General features: G+C 41.1%; 3 protein-coding genes across 4 annotated transcripts; 1 reads left to right on the top strand and 2 right to left on the bottom strand.

Moving 5' to 3' along the window:
* Window positions 1–566: 566 nt before the first annotated feature.
* On the bottom strand, window positions 567–10,646 carry rbm25a (RNA binding motif protein 25a). Of its 2 annotated transcripts, none has more exons than XM_029493387.1 (18): window positions 10,481–10,646; window positions 10,081–10,200; window positions 9,745–9,794; window positions 9,352–9,522; window positions 9,017–9,074; window positions 8,657–8,817; window positions 8,337–8,531; window positions 8,126–8,209; window positions 4,363–4,649; window positions 3,864–3,975; window positions 3,685–3,774; window positions 3,489–3,562; window positions 3,252–3,402; window positions 2,671–3,097; window positions 2,266–2,570; window positions 1,982–2,080; window positions 1,800–1,847; window positions 567–1,187 (listed from the first exon to the last, which is right to left on the bottom strand). In XM_029493387.1, exons 2-18 carry the CDS (start codon window positions 10,184–10,186, stop codon window positions 1,095–1,097), a joined length of 2,511 nt encoding a protein of 836 aa, XP_029349247.1. In that variant the 5' UTR covers window positions 10,187–10,200; window positions 10,481–10,646; the 3' UTR covers window positions 567–1,094. The 2 variants fall into 2 exon arrangements, with proteins under 2 accessions (XP_029349247.1, XP_029349248.1); XM_029493388.1 differs by having other exon boundaries at window positions 8,126–8,206.
* A 1,484-nt stretch (window positions 10,647–12,130) lies between these two features.
* On the top strand, window positions 12,131–17,409 carry arg2 (arginase 2). The gene is made up of 8 exons (XM_029493411.1): window positions 12,131–12,402; window positions 12,502–12,574; window positions 15,140–15,314; window positions 15,483–15,642; window positions 15,868–15,962; window positions 16,046–16,150; window positions 16,262–16,398; window positions 16,487–17,409. The coding sequence occupies exons 1-8, from the start codon at window positions 12,289–12,291 to the stop codon at window positions 16,675–16,677; spliced, it is 1,050 nt and encodes a 349-aa protein (XP_029349271.1). The 5' UTR covers window positions 12,131–12,288; the 3' UTR covers window positions 16,678–17,409.
* Window positions 16,469–21,296, bottom strand: vti1b (vesicle transport through interaction with t-SNAREs 1B). The gene is made up of 6 exons (XM_029493418.1): window positions 21,077–21,296; window positions 20,932–20,990; window positions 20,103–20,300; window positions 19,653–19,826; window positions 19,367–19,428; window positions 16,469–19,270 (listed from the first exon to the last, which is right to left on the bottom strand). The coding sequence occupies exons 1-6, from the start codon at window positions 21,171–21,173 to the stop codon at window positions 19,177–19,179; spliced, it is 684 nt and encodes a 227-aa protein (XP_029349278.1). The 5' UTR covers window positions 21,174–21,296; the 3' UTR covers window positions 16,469–19,176.
* Window positions 21,297–21,984: the final 688 nt, after the last annotated feature.

Below are 21,984 nucleotides of genomic sequence, written 5' to 3'. Positions count from 1 at the left end.
GTGGTTATAATTTAACAAAATTACCTTCAAATTTTATTTCAGAAATAACCATTTGAGTTCCATTTATTTTTATTTTTGGTATTTTCACGTATTTGCACTGAAGCAATAAAATTTTTAAGCTGCAGACTATAACTGCATCCATCTCATGCAATGTTGACACCCTGTGGTGGCTAAACTAGGTGAACAAATGCAGACAACTAAATATACTTTCCTCCTCTAAATGTTTCCCCCATTGACCAGCAAATTCAATTAACTGCATTATCGACATGCTATAATTAAAGCCAAAAACAGCTGATGATTAGTCGTTGTTTGAGTTCAATATTTAACTAAATATAGTTTCATATTGTAACAAAAATCTTAATCATGCAAACTGTTCCCATGACATAGATGAAATACTTTGAAGCCAGTCAAAAACAGAAGCTGTGCTTTAAAATAAACTTAGGAAGGTATGATGTGTGTTCATATGCTCAGCGTACTTTCCAAAACTGCATTAAAAACCAGATAAAGTGAAACAGCTTGTCAGCATATTAAGGACGGACAATGCTTTATTAAAAAAAAAAAAAAAAAAAAAAAAAAAGCATATTTATTAGTTCACACAATGGAGCAGAGCCTTGACGCAACAACAGTAAATCAAAGTCAAATGTGTCCAACTTATTGCAGAAACAGATGAGTGAAAAGTCTTTTGCCTCAATTAAAAAAAACAAAACAAAAACACAACCAAAGTTTTATCATGCAGTGTGTTTGTGCAAACTCTCTGTTTACAGCTCAGACTTGCCCATCCAAATGAATGCACACACACACACACACACACACACACACACACACACACACACACACACACACACACACACACACACACACACACACACACACACACACACACACACACACACACACACACACACACACACACACACACACACACACACACACACACACACACACACACACACACACACACACACACACACAGGCAGCAGCTCCTTGCTGAAGGAATGGAGGGTGTATGGGCACATTTTTTACAGTCTGCTGGACCAGGAAACTGCAGGCAGCAGAGCTGTGAGCTAAGGAAGTCAGTCAGCGACATGTGGTCTTTATTTCACCAGTCCGATCTTCTTGGCTTCTGTTTCATATATCAACAGCCTCCACATTTTTACTATGAATACTTCTGCCTCTTCATCAAGAACCTAAAAACAAAGAGGATTATTAGACAAAGTGTGTGTATATATATATATATATATATATATATATATATATATATATATATATATAAAACTAAATATATCTACATAAATTATTTTAGTCGCAGGAGATTTACAGGAATTAAAGGCTTGAACTTTAACATAACACAACGTAACACATTCAAAATGATGACGCTTAGGAATGTTACGCAGGTGATATGGTAACCATGTTCACCAGCTTGAACTTCATGGTGGCCATGAGGAAAACGCAACAGTTCACCAAGACTATTAAAGATTCATGGAATGGCAGTCCATTGAATAGAATTCAGTCTGGACTAAAGTGGTGGACTGAATGAATACCACACAGACAGACCAACACCAGAACCAGGCAGCTATAATGTTAATAGTCACTAAAAGAAAAATGCCAATGGATCAAAACAAAGAATTTATTCTGAACATGCAGGGTATGTCTCTTTTATTATGAACTAAATATACCTGGAGGGAATATGTAATTTGACATTAGTGTGAACAACTAATCACATCAGTTGGAAAAATAACCAATAATTAAGCAAGTTCAAACAGACTTAGGTTTGGTATCCAGAACCAATTTCAACTTACCATAGCAACATCATCAAGAATACCCTGAGGGGTGCTATGTGCCATAACCTACAGAGAAAAGAAAAGAAAAAAAAAGCATCACAGTGAATAATTTTTTTTTTTAAATTTGATTTTATTAAAAGGAACTGGAATAGTTTGTCCAATAACGTTTCTATTCACAGTCTCATGGAACTATCACAAACCTTTGAACAGACAAAATCAACAAGAGTGGGCTCCTCTTCGCCAATATATTCGATAATCTTCTTGTTAATCCACGGTCTGATGCGCCGATCCATCAGAGTCTGCAGCAACAAAATTACCATGATTTAATAACCCGTTACTGATTACACAGTGACATCAAATAAGACAATAAATACCAAAAACAATGAATGGAGCTGGTGGACAGAAATATTCATTACTTTCCTGTACCTTTCAAATAGAACTACATATTAACAATTAAAAAAAGCCTCAAATTCAAACTTATTACCGAATCAACCATCGTCCAGTCCAGAGGGTAGGAGAACAGCTCAGGCCTGGCAGTGGGGATCTTCTCAATGAGGCTCTTTATGTGCTTGCGTTTCTCCTCCGTGTTGATGCTGCCTTTGGCTCCTGAAATCTCAGCACCATCCAGCCCCAGACTCTTGTCGTCATCACCGTAGTCCAGCGGAACCAGTTTCCTCTTGCGAGGCTGCTCATCGGCCTCCTCGTCATCAAACTTGTTGAAAACACTTTCCACGTTCGCCAGCTTCTTTCTCTTCCCTACACTGAGCTGACTTGGACTGTTGGTGGCACCTGGAAGAGAAATAGCAGGTAATAAGTTACTCTGGCCCAAATCTGAAGCGCTGAAGAAATAGATCTGCTCCGTGTCAGTGCACTCTGTTATTGTACTCACCCAGTTTGAGACTGAGACCTATCTTGGGCCGATGCTCCTCTGGAGGTTGGACCTCAGGAGTGTTCTCTCCAGGAATGATGATCCCACAGGGAGATTCGTTGCCGGGTGTATTTGGAGTCACATTCCCACTGGCAGAGGACACTGAAGGAGCAGTAGTGATTGGTCTCATGATGGGTTTCAGCTGAGGCTTGGCCTCTTCTGAGTCCTCTCCATCATGGTAGTCGTCCTCTTCTCCTTCCTCCACATCGTCATCTGAATGCTGCTGGGGGCCTCGAGGTGCTAATTCCACTGGTCTTACAGACCCTCTCTTCTCCCGGTCCCGGTCCCGGTCCCGATCCCGATCCCTGTGAACCTTCTCCTGGTTCACATCTTCCTCAGGTTCCAGTTTCAGAGGGGGCTGTCGTCTGCGCTCTGCCTCCTCCTCCATCTAAAGAGTTACAGATTACTCATGAAAAATGACTTCACTTCTCACGCATGTGTCACTGAATTGTAGTTATAGTTGCACTAAACATTATGGTTATGTGACAGATTTTTTTTTTTTTTTCCCATAAGAGATAAACGAAGGTCGCAACTGGACTCACCCTCTGCAGCTCAGCATCAGGGTCTGGGTGACCTTCTGCTAGAAGCCTCTGTCTGATTTCCTCCAGCTCCTCTTTCTCTCTCTTCCGGTCTCGCTCATCCAGCTCTGTCTCCTTTTCTCGGTCACGGAGCCGCTTCTGCAAAGCGCTTCCCCTGACAATGGCAATTAATATGAGTGAATGAATCTCAAAAACTGAAAAGTTTGTCCCGCTCTCTTTAATGTACATAAAGAGGGTTACCGGTAGTATTTTGGATCATCTCTGTCATCGTCATAATCCTCAAGGAATTCTTTCAGTCTCTTGGCTTCTTTCATCTGAGATTAACAGAGTGAACAATTTATTATATCCATCCAGAAAATCTAACAAGAGCTGTCTAAAACCAATAGCCTTAACTATTTCCTAAGAGTTCAATCGGTTGTTTTCATCATTTGTGTACCATTTCACGGCGCCTCTCATCTTCCCGCTCCGTTTCTTTGCTGTAGTCCCGAGATTTTTTTCTCTCACGGATCTCCCAATTTTTAAGGCGCTTTACAAAGACAAAGAAAAAGAGTCAGACATTTATTCAATTAAACTGACACTTTATTTCTATATGAGCAAATATTTAAACATATGTACTTCCTGATAAGCTGCCTCCTTGTCTCGCAGCCTCCTCTCAAGTCTCCTCCGTTCGTAGATGTCCTCCTCATCATCTTCACGATCTCGTTTCTTATCTTCACGAGCTCTCTCTCTGTACAGGACACATTTCTGCTTAGTCTCATTCAAATAGATGATCCAAGTTAAAATGAGAAGAAAGGCAACTTACAACATGCCAAAAAAATATAATTCGAGCTATTCATTTCTATGCCTGCTGTCTCTAATTTGTCCTTCAGTTTAAATGAATAATGAAGCGATATGAAAATCTGATAGTCTTCTTATTAACATACCAATAATGATTCCCTGACAGAAAGAGCCCAATAGGTAAAAAAAACTAAACAAAAAGCATTGTCCTTTAAAATGTTATCTGTTAAGACTTGTGTGTAATTGGTCTGATAGAATAAAAACACTGACCTGTACAGTGCAAATAAGAGTAAATGAGTAAAATGAGTCATAGTCCCATTCTTGGGCTTTCACTGACCTCGATCTGCTCCGATCTTCACTGACGTCTCGACTCCGCTCCCGCTCTCTCTCTCTCTCCCGCTCCCGCTCCTTCGTCCTCTCCCGTTCACGATCTCTCTCACGCTCGCGGTCACGGTCACGGTCACGGTCTCTTTCCCGCTCCTTGTCCCTCTCTCTCTCCCTTTCCTTCTCTTTCTCGCGGTCGCGGCGCTCCCTCTCGCGCTCCCGCTCTTTGTCCCTCTCTCTCCTTTCCCTCTCCAGCTCCAGCCGCTCCTTCTCTTTCTTTCCTTTTTCCTCCTCCAGCTTCTGCAGGAGCCCAACAGGAAGAAAGGGGGAGAGTGTGTTACTAGACACAAAACACAAGGCCATCATACTTATAATACATAAATATAAACAGTTTAACAGCACATGATACTGAAAATTGGTCAAGACTCCCGGGGCCAGACATGCTCACATACTGCCATGACTCATTGCCTTGGAGAGGCTGGCTTCTGCGAGAGAGGAAGTCCTCTTAGCCCTGATGTTTCCTCCAGGAAGAGCGGTCCACTGCATGAGCAGGTTTAATATGGATACTGCTCAATTCATGACACACTTACATAAAACCATAAATTGCAGTTCATTCTTGAAAGACACCAACAGAATTAAGGTAATTTGTGCTTATGAAGCAGGAGTCGAAGTTCTGACCATCCACCAGTAAATGTTTCTGGTGTTTTATCTGCACTTTTTAACCTTAAAAGTTACTTTGTGTTTTTCTTACATCCATGTCTATGACAGAGATCACTTCATGTTCCTGTTCCCTAACCCTGTTCCTGTTGCAGCATTCTGCACACACCCTTTATCACACATCTAGCACTGAATTTCTTTTTTTCCCTCCACATATGTAACAGGTCGACTTGTCCTCTGCAGCTACTATATTCTCTGAGGGATCTGAGATTATGCTCTGATGTAATAAGAGGCCATTCCAATAAATATTCAGCTGTAGGCAAATAGGTATTGGTCAAAACGCACATCCGCCCACTTCCAAATCAATGTGCACTCTGGCAGAAGCGGAGAAGTGATGGACCGGACCGGATGTGACAGATACTCTATGTTAAAATGCAAGTCTAACATGGTTTAGGCAGGTTATACCACAGCACCGCCATATGTATATATGTTAGTGACCAACTCACACTGCAGAGATATGTCACATAGTAACTAAGGATTACGCAGTCAGCTTTACATGGTCCCTGGATTTCAAGGATTTTGTTAGAATTGGGGCTTCTAATGCTACAAACACAATTATGGCCAAGCCACCTTTGAAACATGGGGTCAACAGGTTCACTGAGCACCAACTATACACTTCTAAATAATGCCTCAGTTTGCTCTTATCTGTGGGTGCCAAGTGGATTAAAACGAGCCTTTGCTTAACATGGCAAACGGCCCACTTAAGTAATTACATAATCAGCTCCCATGTGTTTTCTACATGGTTATTTGAGATGCAGGGGAGCAGTGCCAGACTGCAAGGCAAGTGCTCCACTGCAGCGGTGTGGCAGCTTGGCAAAGAGCTGAGCGACAGAACCAAAATTAGAGTCAGCATTATACTGCAGGACAATGTTTTTTACATTCTTAAATCTAATGAATGAGGATACTGCAGAAAATGTATATAAAACAGCCTTCATCGTTTAGCTTTGTCCCCTGATTCTGTTGTGTACGGAATAACCTGAACACTTCCCTATAAGCCCTGAATTCAGGGAATCTTCCAATTGCAGTGAATTTTAATAAATGCGGAAAGTAAACCATTTGTCCACATTGCGACTAGATTTAGAAATAAAAAAAATAAAATAAAATAAAAATTTATGGCGTTTTCTACAAACTGTTTTAAAGCTACTGGTGTGCAACTTACAGAACGACGAACTACAGTTTCAGCGCCTCTCTGCCCCTACTCATCCTACAGTCTACGCATGGGAGGAAAAGGAGGTCAAGTGTGAAGTCAAAAATCACGGAAAAACATCCACATTACACCTACGAATCAGTTTATCTGACAGTTCACTTACATGAATAACATCTATAAAAACTAAATTCATGGTTGACACAGATCAGAAACTGTATTCCATTTTGCCACAAGGAAATTAGTGAAGCAGTCTTACCTGACGGCTGCCACCTGGTGTCTCTCTGGCATCTCCAACCCAATAAATGATGTGAGATATCCTCAGCAGAGTCAGACTCAGTGTTCAAACAGTCTTCTGAATGATTTAAAAACTGCCTGATAATGAAATTCATCATCACTGCTTTGAAATACTCAGAAGACTGTTGGAAATATGAGTCTGAAAACTGACGAGCCATAAAACAAAAATAAAAAGGATGAAATGATGAAAGAGGTCTGTTCTACATTAACATGCTCTATGATGTGGTTTAGCTAAATGTGTATTTGTAATAAACCCCTGCTGCATTTTTTTCATAATTTCTAAAGGGCAATGTTTAACACAAATCCTACTCTATTGTCTTGTGCTGTAATGTCTCCTCATCAACTTACCTCGTTTAAATTTTCCATTCTAAGTAAGTTTCATTAGTAAACGCTGTCTTATTGACAGTGTGCTGTTCATCTTTGTTGATGGCAGCTAGTGTCCATAGTGTTTTGGAATTATGTTTTAAGAATATGTTGCAGTCATTGTGTTTATAATAATGATTCCCGTGTATTTCTTTGCCTGCCCATGTGTAGCAGCTACAAAACCCTGCAGCTTTGTCCTTTTCTCTTGAACTCAAGAATGTCTTCCCTGATTCTCTGATTCACTAACTAAGGGTAGATGGGTGGAGACACAGGAGAAGGAAGAAAAAGAGATAGTTGGAAAAAAAACAAAAAAACAAAAAAACAACAATAACAACACAAGAAGAACTTACCTCATTAATCTTCAGACCACAGAGTGCTGTGGAGGGGCGCTCCCTACTTTATTAATACTGCAGTTAAAACTACTGCAGTGGTTAGGCGTGTTCAGTGTGTGTGTGTTCTTTAAACACATCATTCATCTTCTGAGGAAGTGCAGGGGTTCACTGAGCTGCCCAGCCATATAAACCCAACTACGTGCAATGACAGCTTGCTTACTGAGGAGCTTTTCTTTTCTTCAGTCAAACTCCAAGAACATTTTTACGACATTTTCCAGTTTTCTATCTGCTAATGTTTCCTGAATGAGAACAATATAAGTGAATTGAGAGCCAGTTGCCCCTCTGCAAACCCTCCAAAAGGGAGCGCCCAGGATGAGTAAAGAAGAAAAGAAAGATCATACTTACATCCTATCCTCGCAACTTTTTCCAAAGCTGAGATTCTGAGATTCATCTTGCTCTAGTCACCAAATGAACTCTACCATATTGGTGGGGTTTAATCAATAGATTAGCTTTAGATGGAATTTAACATTGCGTCCATGCACTCTGTGTGATGAATTTAATGTGTATAGTGCTAAAGCTTTTAGTCTCAAATCAGAATTACGATTAATAATCAGAATACTAATAACAAGTCCAATTTGGAAATACTGACAGACACCATAAAGCCACCTGAGGTTGATGTAGTATTTGAATACTTTGAGCCTTTAATAGCGTAACTAAAATCTTTGAATCAACGCCAATTACTTTCTATACCTTTTCAGGTTTGCATATGAACAATAAATTTGTGTGTTGACTGCCTCCATGATATGTTTAACAGTGACAGAACAGTCCTACGGAGGAACTACCTCCATAAATTGAATTAACTGCAGCTCCATTTGATGTTGAGGAATTTCTACAAACTAATTAACTGTAGTTTGATACATTACCTTGTGTGTATCCCGGAATTTGCTGATCTCTCTCGATATCAGGTCCCTCTTGTCATCTTCCATCTCCATAGCATTGATATCCTCCTTGCACAAAGGAAAGAGAAACAGGAAACAAACACACTAAGCACACTCTGGTTCATACAATTAAGCTACAAATCACAGCACAAGAAAAGAAAGCGTCTTGTTTATATCTGCATCATGCAAACACTACCTCCTCCTTCTTCTCTTTCCGCTTCTTGTTGCGAGGTTGACTGTCAGGATCCTGCGAGGGAGCATTAAGCTCACTTGCATACTCTCGAATTAGGACGTCAATTGCCCCCTTCACGACCTGATCCCGGCGCAACGTTTCTTCATCAAGAACCTCCTCCTCATCTTCGTCGCCATTCTTTGACCCACCACTGGCTCCCTATACGTTCAAACCACAAGAATAGGCAGATCAAACAAACAAAAAAAAAAAAAAGTAATCTAAATGAATAACATTATCACTGTAATCACATTATTTGATTTATCGTCAACAGATGAACAGCGTACCCCATTGGCACTCCTCTTCTTAGCCTTCCACTCGTCTAGCTGGGCCTTGGTCTTGGCATCTACCTTGACCAAAAGCTTCTTATCACCTAAAAGTAACTCGTGCAGAAGTCTGAGGGCTCGCAATGTAGATTCGGGCTCCTTGTACTCACAGAACCCAAAAGCTTCCAGAAGAAAACACAAGTTCCACAAATATTAATAACAAAATCTAATGCTTTTAATTTGTAGTTCCATCGGGATCTAAATCTGTTTTCAGGTTGTTATTCTTAAACACTCCATTTCTGTTTCATCATATATGAAACATATATGAAATTATTTGATATATTTAGAAATTGATGCTGCAGCCCTTTTTTTTTTTTTTACCTTGAAGTTTCCCAGAGGCACCTTGGACTCTTTTCCAACTTAGAACAATACCACATTTCTATATGAAAAGAGGAGAGAAAAGAATTAACAAGTGGTTTAAAAATTGGAGCAACAGCATTTGAGCTATGATCAAAACCTGTGATGTGAAGTACTAATCTGCTACCCCCCCCTTTCAGAAAATGTGAGGATTTCAATTTCCCCAAACTGTACTCAGCATTTCTCTCCTGCTTTAATGTGTTTATCTATTATTGCTCATTAATGAGCATTTGCAAAATGAAACCACATCAGCAATTCTGATTGACTGGATTATTTCAGGTTATCTCCGGACAACTCACCGCTAGAAGCTGTCTGACCAGCATGTCAGATGCCTTTTCCGAGATGTTTCCTACAAAAACAGTAGTTGTGGGGCCACTGCTGTCATCTGCATCCTTGGCTCTGATGGCACCAGCCTCCTTCTTTGGAGTCATTGGCTTTTGTGTTAGAGCAACTGTGGTTGGGACAAGAACCTGCAAAAAGTTACATTTTAGAGTTTCAAATGTTTGTCGTATTTACAGCAACAATGCAGCTACATTTCTCGGCCATGCACAGCAACAAATAATGGATGGAAAAGTGGTTTGGTTTGATCTGAAGTCTTCATGTGTGAGAAATATACATTTGAGGGAGATCATTCAGAACAGCTTATGCTTCAAATGGCATGCAGTAGGTAGGAACTCCTGTCTCTAACTCACTGTGGGTGTGGGCGTCACTACACCCATGTGCACTGGGATCATAGGAGTACCTGCAAAGAGAAAAGAATAAAGTTACGTTATGACAAGATGCCATCATATGTGTGATTGCCCAAGGTTATAAGCATCGAGAGCAATTTTTCAGTTGCAGTTTTTCAAACTAGCAGCTTGGTCCCCTTCCTTCAAACCTTCAACTGTCAAAGAGCCAATGTGAGTTGTTGCAACACTGATTTGTACTGAATCCTAAGGTTCAAGTGGTGTTTACACAACTCACGCCGAAGGCCTGCTTCACTAACACACTGCTGTTGCAGATGATGTGGTCAATATGGTGCTCGGTACCTGGCGGGACTGTCGTGGCAAACCCCCCGTACTGGGGGGGTGGGATCCTGGGGGGGAGCTGTGGGATGCCAATCTGCTGGCGGTTGAGCGGAGGCGGATACGACATCCTGATATTTACACCTATGGAAGAGACAGGACGTTCAGACGAAGACCGAGGGGGGGGGGCGGTTTAGCTTTCAGGGTTATCCTGGTCATGTCAAACTCGCTCCAATACTTCATTTTAAACACAGAAAGCGTAGCTGATTGTTAACATTGCAGACAGGACAGGTGGGGTAACCTGCTCTGTCGAAAAATGGCCACGTTCAACGTCAACTAGCTAGTTAGCTCGGGAAGCTAACGCGCACTCCGTGGCCTTGCTAGCTGCTTTTAGCCGCAGCGGTCATGTTCGGGTGTTACTCACCTGCAGTCAAAAGGGAAATAAAAACCAGAGCTTAATAACACTACAGGCCGTCCAAATAAAATCCCATTAAACACGGAAAACCCAGAAAAAACCACAAGTCGACGATTAGCTTTGTAATTACCACCGGTGCGGCAGCAGCGCCCGCTGGATAAATAACTAGGAGCTATTCTTTTCGAAAGGAATCATGGGATATCACAGCAGACTTTGGGAGTTTGTGCCCTATATTTTGTCTTCTAGGCCAAAACTCTCTGCTGCCATGGGCAAATTTTTCCCTGAGTCCTCCTCCTTCCACCAACACACACCTCTACATCCAGTTTGTGAGTCGACATGTAAACAATGATCATAAATATTACTTTTGCGATGATAAGAAGCGTGAGATTCCTCGACACACTTCGACAGCCCGGTTGCCTTCGTTTTTGCATATTGGCTCTTTTGTTGGACTGAATTAGTTTCAGCCTGGAGGATTAAAACGGACATCTTATTCTTATTGATTATATTTTTATTCGTTGTGCTATGATATGAAAATGTGATCATTAACTGAGACAGACGCTGTTTGGTTGATTATTACAACAATGATAATTGCTAAAGTGTTTTTCTCAGCATGTACTCTATAATATTTAATATTATTTTGCTTTGGCATACTCTACAAAGTCTTGTGGGTCTATCATAAAGGAAGAAACTGAAAACTTGCACGAGGATATGTCCTTTTACCTTGGCAGTCTATCTTTTTGAGCACTTGATGGCGCTAAATATCTTTCTTCATTGCATGGCGGGACACCTTTGTGCACATTTCTACCTTCTCACGTTTTCGATCCAAATAGCGGAGGATGTATTATTGCGGTCTTATCCAGATCTATGTCTATAAAACACATGCATGTTCTGTGTGTATTTTAAAAATGTGCTCTCCTTTATTACATTGTGTATATATCTAATTATTTGTAAGACTTAACATAAAAGAATAATCTAGGAACAGACACTGAAGATGGCACAGAATTATAAACTACATGCTTCAGTACTGGCCACACAGGGTTATGATAACTCATCAGAAAGTAATTGAAAACAATGTAAATATTAATCAAAACGTATGTACACTTTAATAGATAAGCAATAACCCAGTTTGTTTGTTTTTCTAGGTCAGTGTCTCCACTAATAGCGATGCCCCCGAATAACCAGCTCTTACTACATCCTCAAAGATGTGAAGATGGTTTTCCTTTTTCCTCTCGACCTGATATCGGATCTGTTTTGGTCGGACACAATCTGGCAAACAGTCCAATGTAAACAAGCCTTTCATCCCCTCCCCTGGAAATTTCCACCTACGTGAGACTGCAGTAAAGCTCTTCACAACAAATATATATATAAAGATAAAGAGCTACACCCTGCAGCTTAGGCCACGCCCACAGAACGAACCCACTTATTTCGCCATCTCTTATTGGCTGAGTTGAAGGTGTGTCATTATGGCTGACGTCAGACGCTATATATGGGGCAGCGCGTAAACACAAACTAAAAGCTAATACCGCGTTTAAAAAAATAGAAACACTTAGCATATTAGAAGGATTAAAAAAAATATATTTAAACAAATTAGGGATGGTCGATCTCCGCTATTTGTCCTCCACCAGCTCATGAATATTAAACAGATCCGGAGCCATAAGAGCGCCCCCCCCCCCAGCAGCATCCATCCAGGGCAACGTCTCACCGCAGTTTCGTCAGACTTTCCCGGCCGGTGACTGGAGGCGGTTTGAATCAGACCGGGCTCTTCCCTGGGTGAAATTTTCTTCTTCTTCTTCTTCTTCTAGATAAAAATCAGTACAATGGCTTTGAGGGGACCTTTATTCCGCCTTCTCAGAAATAACCTGAGCCACAGCTGCCGGCAGAGCAGAGCTCAGTCTGTGGCTGTTCTCGGCGCTCCGTTCTCAAGAGGACAGGTAAGGAAATGCTTTATTTACTGGTTTATTATTTATTCTGTGCACTCGGCGTTGAAGTGGACATTGACACCAGTCCTCTCTGTGTTGATTTGCTGACAGAAACGCGGAGGTGTGGAGCACGGTCCGAAAGTCATCCGGGATGCCGGCCTCATCGACCGGCTCTCCGGTCTCGGTAGGTCGAAGAGATAACAGGAGGCATCCGGTTCCCTCTGCGTTATGTAACACTGGAGCGGTCTAACACAACTAGGGCCAATTAGAAACTGATTTACCCCCCACTCACAGGTTTTCAACCGGTTATATCACCAGGAGGAAGTAAATACAAACATCCATGGAGGGTTTTTTTTTTTTTTTGCGTGTTGTTGACAGAACAAAGTGATCCGTCTTTTATAAATCAGACATGAGCGAGAAATCGGGCAGGAGGATCAGTTAAATGGTGGATTCATGTGATCTGTAGTCATATAACCAAAGAAATCGGGTGATGATGATGATGACTAGACTAACTCGTGGCGGAGCTCCTTTCAGACTCCCCAGCAGCAGCCAAAAAGAAAGGAAGATTACAGAAACAGCAGAAAGTCCCGCCGGCCCTTCGTGTGGAGATGAGTCGTCACAGGGCAGTGAGGAAACCGGGTGATTTCTTTATGTCGGCTTGCCACATGGCTCTTTTAGTCACTCTCGATCTCCGGCTCCTGCTCGGAAACGAGGCCGGCTGCATTGTTTCCACTGCGGCGTCACCGCTGGGCCGAGTCTCCTCCTCCGTGGCTGCTTTGTGCATGAAAGGGGACACTTGCTGGGATGCATTGTGCATAAAATTACCTACAGCAGAGCCGCCTCCACCCGCTCCTCCGCCCATCCAAAGAAGAGTTATGTAAAGGTACTCTGCAGGGGCAGATTCACACGCAACACTTAATATGAAGGTCACCGCAGAGGCAGACTAGTCGACTTACAGTCTCTGGTCTAGACACTGATAAGTGATAAATCCCTTTGGAGCACCGAGGACACTGGAGATGAATATGGTCCAACATCTGATACAAAACCATTCAGCCTGATAAAGTCAACCGAGATTATGTTAAAAAAGAAAAATGACAATGTAATTCCAATACTGTGCCGACAAAACCGCATAATTATAAGAAAAGAAAATAAACATAGCCAATTATGGGATCACTATAAATGCAATGGCACACTGTAATAAGTGTAAAAGTGTAATAATAATAATAATACTGTAATAAGTCTCAAACTGAGGGTGCTCTTTGATGGAGAGGGGAAGTCTAGGCTTATATATATATATATATATATATATTATTATGTTAGAGAATAGCACCATGCACTAAACACAAGGCTGCTATTCCTTTTCTTCTACTGAAGTTGAATTAATTTGAGTAGGAGAGAGCCAGCATAGTCCCTGACATCCGTTCATCCTCTGTAAACATCAGCTGTTGAGCAATCTCAGTCCTGACTGCCCTCATCACGCATCCTGCAGATGGGGCTGAATGGTTTCCAATATTTATATAATATAAATACGTTTTCGTTTTTTGGTTTGACATTTATTCTAGAAAATAAAATTTTTCGTTCAAGGCACAGAAATATTTCCCAGTAGAAGAAATCTACAATGCTGATCATTCCTTTTTATTAATTAGTCTAGCAATAATAGCAAAATAATAACAAAAAAACACACAATTCTTGAAAATTTCTAATTGCTTACTAAGATTGAACATTTTTTAGCCAAAGTATTGTTGTAAAATGTTTGTTTTTGTTCTATTATAACCTGCTATTAAGTTCTCTATTATCTATATATTAAGTTCAAGTAAAAAAAAAAATAAATAAATAAAATCAAAGATTGTCCAAATGATAGGCTGAAAATGGTGGCACTGACTCCACGAGGAGTGGTTCTCCAGGTGTCCTGAGGTAAAACTGCCAGCAGTGAAAAAAGATATATGGTAGCTGCTATGCCACCAACTGTGCCCAACACGTGAAACCAAACACGAACTGAACTAACTGCACATGGCACTGTGAAATCTTTACAGTCAGGGTCAGTTCATAAAAACTGTTTAAAAAAAAAAACAAAACAAAACCATTCATTCATCTAATCAAACCTAAAACCATCTGGACTGTACGACTGCAAACCTTTGGTCCATGCAGCAGCAGCAAAGGCGAATGTTTCTGGTAAAGAGGCAGAACTTACTTGTCTCTGCTATAACAGACTGTTTGAATTGTCCTGCAATAGATGCTTATCATTGCAGCAAGACAAGGGCTATTCCTGTCCCATCTATGAAAGGCAATGAACCCTGAAGATCAGCAGAGTAACACTACACTGCCTTCAAGGCTCACATTGCCTGATGAAGCCCCAATATAGTGGATCACATCACTTGTTTACTTCACCGTCTGTGTCCCAAACTGAGTGGAAATTTTTCAGTCTTGGACTTGTCCAGCCGCCGAGCTCAGGGTGACTGACACCGACTGAAACCTGAACTGACGTGGGAAGGGAATGGAAAGTGCTCTGTCACTAATATTACACAGGCGTGGAATGACTCGGCGTAGTCTGACTGAATGAAAATACAGATGTTTCCCTCAAAACAGAGATTGCCAATGAGAGATTTGACTCCAGGCTTTGTCTATAAACAATGACCTTGTCTTAAACTGTGAACGCCTTCTGTTCATCATAATCATTCTAAACAACACCGAAAGGGTGACTGTGCACATTGTGTCCTCAAATAATGGCAGCCTGCTCTTGTCTTCTCAGATTACTCCGTCCACGACTTTGGCGACCTCAACTTCCGCCACCTTGAAAAGGACGAACCCTACATGGATGTGAAGTTTCCACGCAATGTGGGCGGCGCTAATAAGATGCTGTCCAGTGCTGTGAGTAGAGCAATCGGTGCTGGGCACACCCTCATCATGCTGGGAGGTGATCACAGGCAAGTGTCAGAATCATGAATGTGTAGAGTACTGAATGTACTTTTGTACTTGACATATAAAACATGTTTAGTTTAGTATCACTTTACCACATTCCTATAACCAACCCCCTGCAAATTTGAGACGTACAAACACTCGATTTTTAAGAGACTGTCCTCGTCCTCTCACAGCCTTGCTATCGGATCAGTGAGTGGCCATGCCCAGCAGTGTCCTGACCTGTGTCTCATCTGGGTCGATGCTCACGCAGACGTGAACACGCCCATGACTTCTCCTTCGGGAAACCTCCACGGACAGCCTGTGGCGTTCATGCTCAAAGAGCTGCAAGATAAGGTGAGGGAAAATATTAAGTATTGTTTTTCAACATTGTATTGTATTGTATTGCATTTCAAATAAAACACCTCAGCCACGACGAATAAGGCTGCAACCTGCAAATGAGAGAGGCTGATTTATCAGGCATTAAAAATAACCGACATCAAAAACAAGTGTACATATCAGACTTTGTTGTCCATTTTTAAAAATCCCCTCACGTTTACATCAATTCTTTGTCTACCACAGATGCCAGATATCCCAGGGTTCTCCTGGACAAAGCCCTTCCTCAGCTCGAGGGACCTGGTGTACATCGGCCTGCGGGACGTCGACCCTGGAGAGCAGTAAGTAACGTGAAGACATTTTTGAACCACAGAAGCACTTTGAGAATTCATCCTGATGTTTTCTTCATTTTCGCTTTTCGCAGCCACATTCTGAAGAACCTGGGTATCCAGTACTTCACCATGAGGGACATTGACAGATTAGGCATCCAAAGGGTCATGGAGGTCACTTTCGACCATCTGTTGTCGAGGTGAGTGTTTCCTACGATATTGCCACATATTTACGTTTGATGCTGTCAGTCTAGTAAAAGTTGTTGATTTATGTGTTAAGCCCAACGATTGCCTATCTCCTTCTTGAACAGAAAGCAGCGACCAATCCACTTGAGCTTTGACATCGATGCATTCGACCCATCCCTGGCTCCCGCCACAGGAACGCCAGTGAATGGTGGTTTGACCTACAGGGAGGGAATCTACATCACAGAGGAAATCCACAACACAGGTACAGAAATGTCTGCAAAAAAACGTTATTAAAAATGAATTTTACTGTCAGGTTTCTGTATCTAACCTGTGAACGTGTTGATGGGCAGGCCTGCTGTCAGTCATGGACCTGGTAGAAGTAAACCCCGTGCTGGGGGCCAACCCTGAAGCTGTGGAGGCCACCGCCTCTCTAGCAGTCGACGTCATTGCATCTGCTCTCGGGCAGACGAGAGAAGGAGCTCACGTCTCCATCGTCGAGATTCCATCTGCGAAAAACGACACAGAGCAGCTCTGCCTCTGAGAGTAGGAAGCAAAGCTATGGACTGAATCAACATCATCCCTGAGCATTCCGCAGTTTTGAATACAAAACTGCAAAGACTGACTCTAACAGTAGCTCAAGTTTTGAACTTTTGGTTCCCACCTCCTCCTGTTTAGTGTAATGTTAAACTATTAAAAAATACATCTCGATAGGGGCTTGAGGGAATTTATGGAGAAAGGTTTGCATAGAAGGCCTTTCATGAAATCTAGAAACTATAACAAGCACAAATGGGATTACCACTCTTTGACAGCAAGACTAACTTACTTTGCTCCTTTATTTTCAGTAATAAGTGTTAGAGGACACAGACGCCACATCTTTGTGATCCGTTTGCAAGAGAATGAACCTGCTTCAGAGGTATGATAAACCATATCAGCTATGGTTTGAAGTCCGCAGTCTAACGTTGACGTACTGTTCTGTGGCTGTGCCAGTTAGTAAAAACTAGAAATGATGTGTTTGCACTTTTGGACCATGTGTGGTTACTGTATTTTCTTTAGAGTTTACTTTTGTATGAACCTAACAATACATGTACTAGAATTATTGCATGTAGCAATTGTTGCTGATTACATCAGTATTAATTGGAAATCAAAAAAATCATAAGCATAATTAAGCCTGAATTGGTTTATATTTGACTTAAATTGGCCACTGAGTGACTTGTTCTTGTAACAGAGTTTATATTTTGGTCTTGCATAAATATGATTACATTTTTTGCTCATGTGTACAAGTGTCTTTTTTTCTTCCCATCATTTCATTTCAATATATTTCAACATCTTGCAGCCACACCAGCTGGCTCTGTGAGTCAGCACACTAAGCTACGCCTTCATGTCACTGCACAAGAAATAACAGAGAACAAGAGAACAAGAAATAACAATTTCAATAGTTTGCATCTACCCCCCCAAAAAATTGTATCAATATTGAGTGAGTCACATAGTGTATATATGTAGGTCTTTGACTTGAACTATTTACATTTAAAATAAAATCCTATCTACTGTATGAAAAAAAGCAGACCTAGTTTCTCTGTGAAGTGTAAGGATTTCCTCTTTCAAACTCTGAGACACATTCTTTAATTCTACATTCCCCACAGTCTCCCCATTAATAATATAAATGACAAAAATAGAACACTGGCCATCCTGTGTAACATGAATATTGGACTGCACCCCACTGAACACCATCAGGTTTCAATCTGCCTCAATGAAACTGACATCATACAAATGTAAATAAATGAAAGAAGGTTGAGATGTTTCCGTTTGGACTGACAGAGCCAAGCCTGAAAAAAAATGCTAGCATGGTCAAACAACAATGTTTGGACTTACATAAGCTCACTGTATATTTCTCATTAGGTTGCGTTTACCCTTTGTACTCATAAAGAGCGTAACAAGTGTCAAGTGTCCAGGTCAAAAGCAACAACAGCAAAAAAAAAAAAAAAAAAAGTCACCAAACATGTTTTTGTCCTTGGTATCACTCCAGGACTGCCTGATATCTTTGTCATGCGGAAGAAAAACATTGTGGCAGATGTGCCACTTCGGGAACACATCACAAAAAAATAGCCTTATCACCAATTATTTGAGAAGTAATTTCCATGGTAACAGATGGTGTTTATTCAGCACTAACCTGGCCTTGTTGATGTCAACTGTGTTTTTAACAGCAGTCTGATTGGCTACCTTTCCTGGAATCATCACAAAGCAAACTGAGGTTGAACATTAACTTAAATTATCTGTAGACTGTCAAATAAAGAACACCAAAGTCGATTTCTGATGGGGAATTTTGTATCGTACAGAGATTACACAACATTATCAACCGTTCAAGAACGCTGCATGCCAGGCCTTGGTGCTTGGAATGGGAAAAATTAGCTCAATACCACCATTTGGATACGACGCATGACGACACTATAAAAATAAATAGCTCGTGCCATTTCATCACATAGTGTTAGCTGTATAAAGATGATCAATGATACAGTTGTGTTGAATACTACCAGTAAAGCATCCCAATCTGAAAATTGATGAAACCTCATAGAACTGCTGTGCCAATGGCAGTATGATTTCATAGAGCCCTCACATGTGTGAGTATGTTGGCTCTTCTCTGACTGGAGTAAAATCTCCCAGAGAATCATCTCTGAGACCTGTAACAGCCAGCAATGTTAGTCCAGAGAAGCCTCATTACAGGCATCAACAGTCTGAGCAAACAGTGCAAATTTCAGTTCACAGTTTGTCCACAGAGCTTCTTTGGGTTAGGTCCATTAACAGGTTCAACAAAATATTCTTGTCAAATGGACATCATCCACCTGAATGGACAGAACCCTCTGTCAGTTAATGGTTCGCTTTAAGAATGAAGCATCCCATTGTCCCTGTCTGAACTCACAGGAACAGTTGGCTGAATACAGCAGAACAGCATTATTGCTACTGGAAAGTCAACAGAGAAGGATGTAGAGGAAGTGACTTTGCCCCGGATCCAGAGCATCGGCTCTCTGCGGGTCGTGCAGTTTGCTCATCGTCGGAAGAACTTCAGGTAAACCACGGCACCCAGGATGGCCAGCTCCATCAAAATGATGACACCTAAAAGCAGCTTGTTTGTCATCACCCTACAAGACAAAACAAAATCACACAGATTTGGATTCCTGCTGATTTTCATGTCGTAATAAAAAAAACAACAAAGGCCAGGTGAAAACTGCACTCACCGCCGTGACATTGCACGAAGGATTTTTCGACTTCTACTGAGATTCTCTCCAGTGTTCACCAACTACACAGTCAAAAAACACAAACGATATTTAACAAGACAGTCTGATGACAACACACTCAACAGCTCCTTTTAATAATGATATCATGAAAAGCACGGCTAGTCCAAACCATCCTAACCTTTAGCCATGCCATCAATTCAATTCACAAAAGAGGGAAACAACCGAATCAAGTGAATATATTCCAACAGCAACACAACCTCTGCCCATATAATGATTCCCAGCTCACTCTGTTTCTGGTGCGGTCCAGCTGCTCCCGCTGCTCTCCCAGCTCCTCGATGATATCTGTGCCGATCTGGTCAGTCTCTGCAGCAAGTCGCTGGCTTCGTTCAATACTCTGGCTGGCATTGGTCAGAGACTCTGTGCCCTGGAGCAGCAACGCTCTCTGGGACTGAAGGTGTGTCTGCACAGGTGGCCAAAAACACTTGTTATGACAGCAACAACAAATAATATCTTCAGGTCCTTTTACCGCCTTAGGCGTCAACTAATTATGGGGAAAAAATAAGAGTTTCTCAGCAATATGTCTTCTCTTAACATGCCAGTGCTCCCTCAGATATTTTCACGTTTGTACTTGTCCAATAATCAGTGTAGCAAATTTCTACATTGTCGCTTTATATCTGTGAGGTTTCTTAACCTTGTTTTGAGTTTCTTTGTTTCAGGGATGTGACACAACACTCACACTTTGCTCATTTTCTGTTGAATAAATGCCATGATGACTTCCTCTCACTGGCTGGGACGAGGAGCCTAAGCCAGGAGCAGAGTTCTTCATGTCCCTCTGCAGCTTGCCCAGATCACGGCGGTACATACGCAGCTTTGTGCTCATAGCATTTCGAAAAGAAGATGGAGCACCACGTAGCTCATCTTCCATTCCCTGTAACTGAAGATGGAGAAGATGTTTGTAATCACTGTTTTATAGTGAACAATGAAACAATCAAAGGATTCATTTACTCATTTTTGTCAGTAATGGAAGAAGTATTAAAATCCTTTACTTAAGTAAAAGTACCATCACAGCAATGTAGAAATACATCAAACAGTATGAGGTCTGCACAGAAAATACCACTGTAGTAAAAATAAAAATATACAAGTGCAGGCTTGGTCATAAATATTAGATGTTTATTATAGAGGCATTAGTGTGTCAGCAGAATGTAATATTTTTTTAAAGTGAACTATCATATATTCAATTTCACACACAAAGACACAAGATGAATGTAAAGGCTCATGAGATGATCAGTGGGAGTTCTGATACACAAATCTGTTTCATCTTTTTTAATTCTCTAAACATTGTTATCTGTCGGTTTAACATTTGTGAAAGGGGAACTCGAGATAAAGGCTTTTAAATGTAGGAGACGGAGCGTTAGTGAGTCAGTGAGGCTGAAACTCTGATATTCATCAATCACATCAGTGTTTCATTTTATTTGACACTTCGTGCAAAAAGAAGGCAAGCTCAGTAACAGTTAATGTTAAAGTTTGGCTAAAAGGTGAAAGTAAACAAAGAGAGCTGGACTCACCACTTCCTCAGCCTCCCCCTGTCTCTCATCGAAGTCTCTCACCAACCTCTTCCTCTCCTCTGCAGACACAACACAACAACACAACAACACAACGTGTAAAGTGTGTGTCAAAGCGGGGACGGCAGGACTGCACCGGACTGTTTACCTCCGTGGCTGCTCACAGCTCGGTCCGGGATCAGCTTCAGCTCTTCGTACAGAGATCTGTATATTTCGTTCAGTCTCTCAAACTCCTCCGACGACATTTTTCACCGAAAACAAACCAAACACTTGGTGCAAAAGTGCGAGACGAGCCACCGACAAGAGTCAGTCCGGCTGATGAACCCGCAGGTTTGTCTCCGAAGATCCCCCGAACTCTTCCGCATGACGGACCTCGTGACCGGCCGCCTCAAAACGCCAGACCGGAAGTCAAATAAAACCAGATTTTGGTTTAAAGCTTGATATAAAGAAGAAAAATATAAAGAAGGAGAATACGATCAACCAAAGGGGGCACAAAAAGCGCCAGAGCTAAGCTTAAACTGTGAAAAACGAGCCGACAGCAGTTTTATTCAGGCGTTTTTCAGGCAGCTTTACCGGCCACCTTCTGGGAAATGTAGTTCTAAAGCAAACGAAAAACTGCAGTTTGGATCATTTTTTAAAATAATTCATGTGGTGATAGGTGTTAAGAACTCGTTAATACCGCGAGCTTTAAATAACACAACAGGTTTTGTTTAAATTAATTTCACTGATAATCTGTTTTGTAACAATTTTGCATATTTAAATTCTAAAAATATATATTAATTTTTGTTTTTTCTCATACATCAAAATGTATGAGCAAAAACAAGAATTATACATGTATACATCAATTATAATACAATAATAATATTGTATAATAATAATAATAATAATAATAATAATAATAATATAAAAATAATAACCTGAGTTGACTGAGTTGACTGATTGTTTTGTGATTAATTTTTCGAACCCAAATGAAACATAAAAAAAATCTTTTGCCACATAACTTCGGCACAGTGTGACGTAAACGCTGTTAAAAACTACAATCCCATGGTTCCGTTC

This window comes from Echeneis naucrates, chromosome 22 (assembly GCF_900963305.1).
Source record: "Echeneis naucrates chromosome 22, fEcheNa1.1, whole genome shotgun sequence".
In the NCBI taxonomy this organism is placed as follows: Eukaryota; Metazoa; Chordata; class Actinopteri; order Carangiformes; family Echeneidae; genus Echeneis; species Echeneis naucrates.
This window is presented reverse-complemented; position numbering and strand designations above follow the sequence as displayed.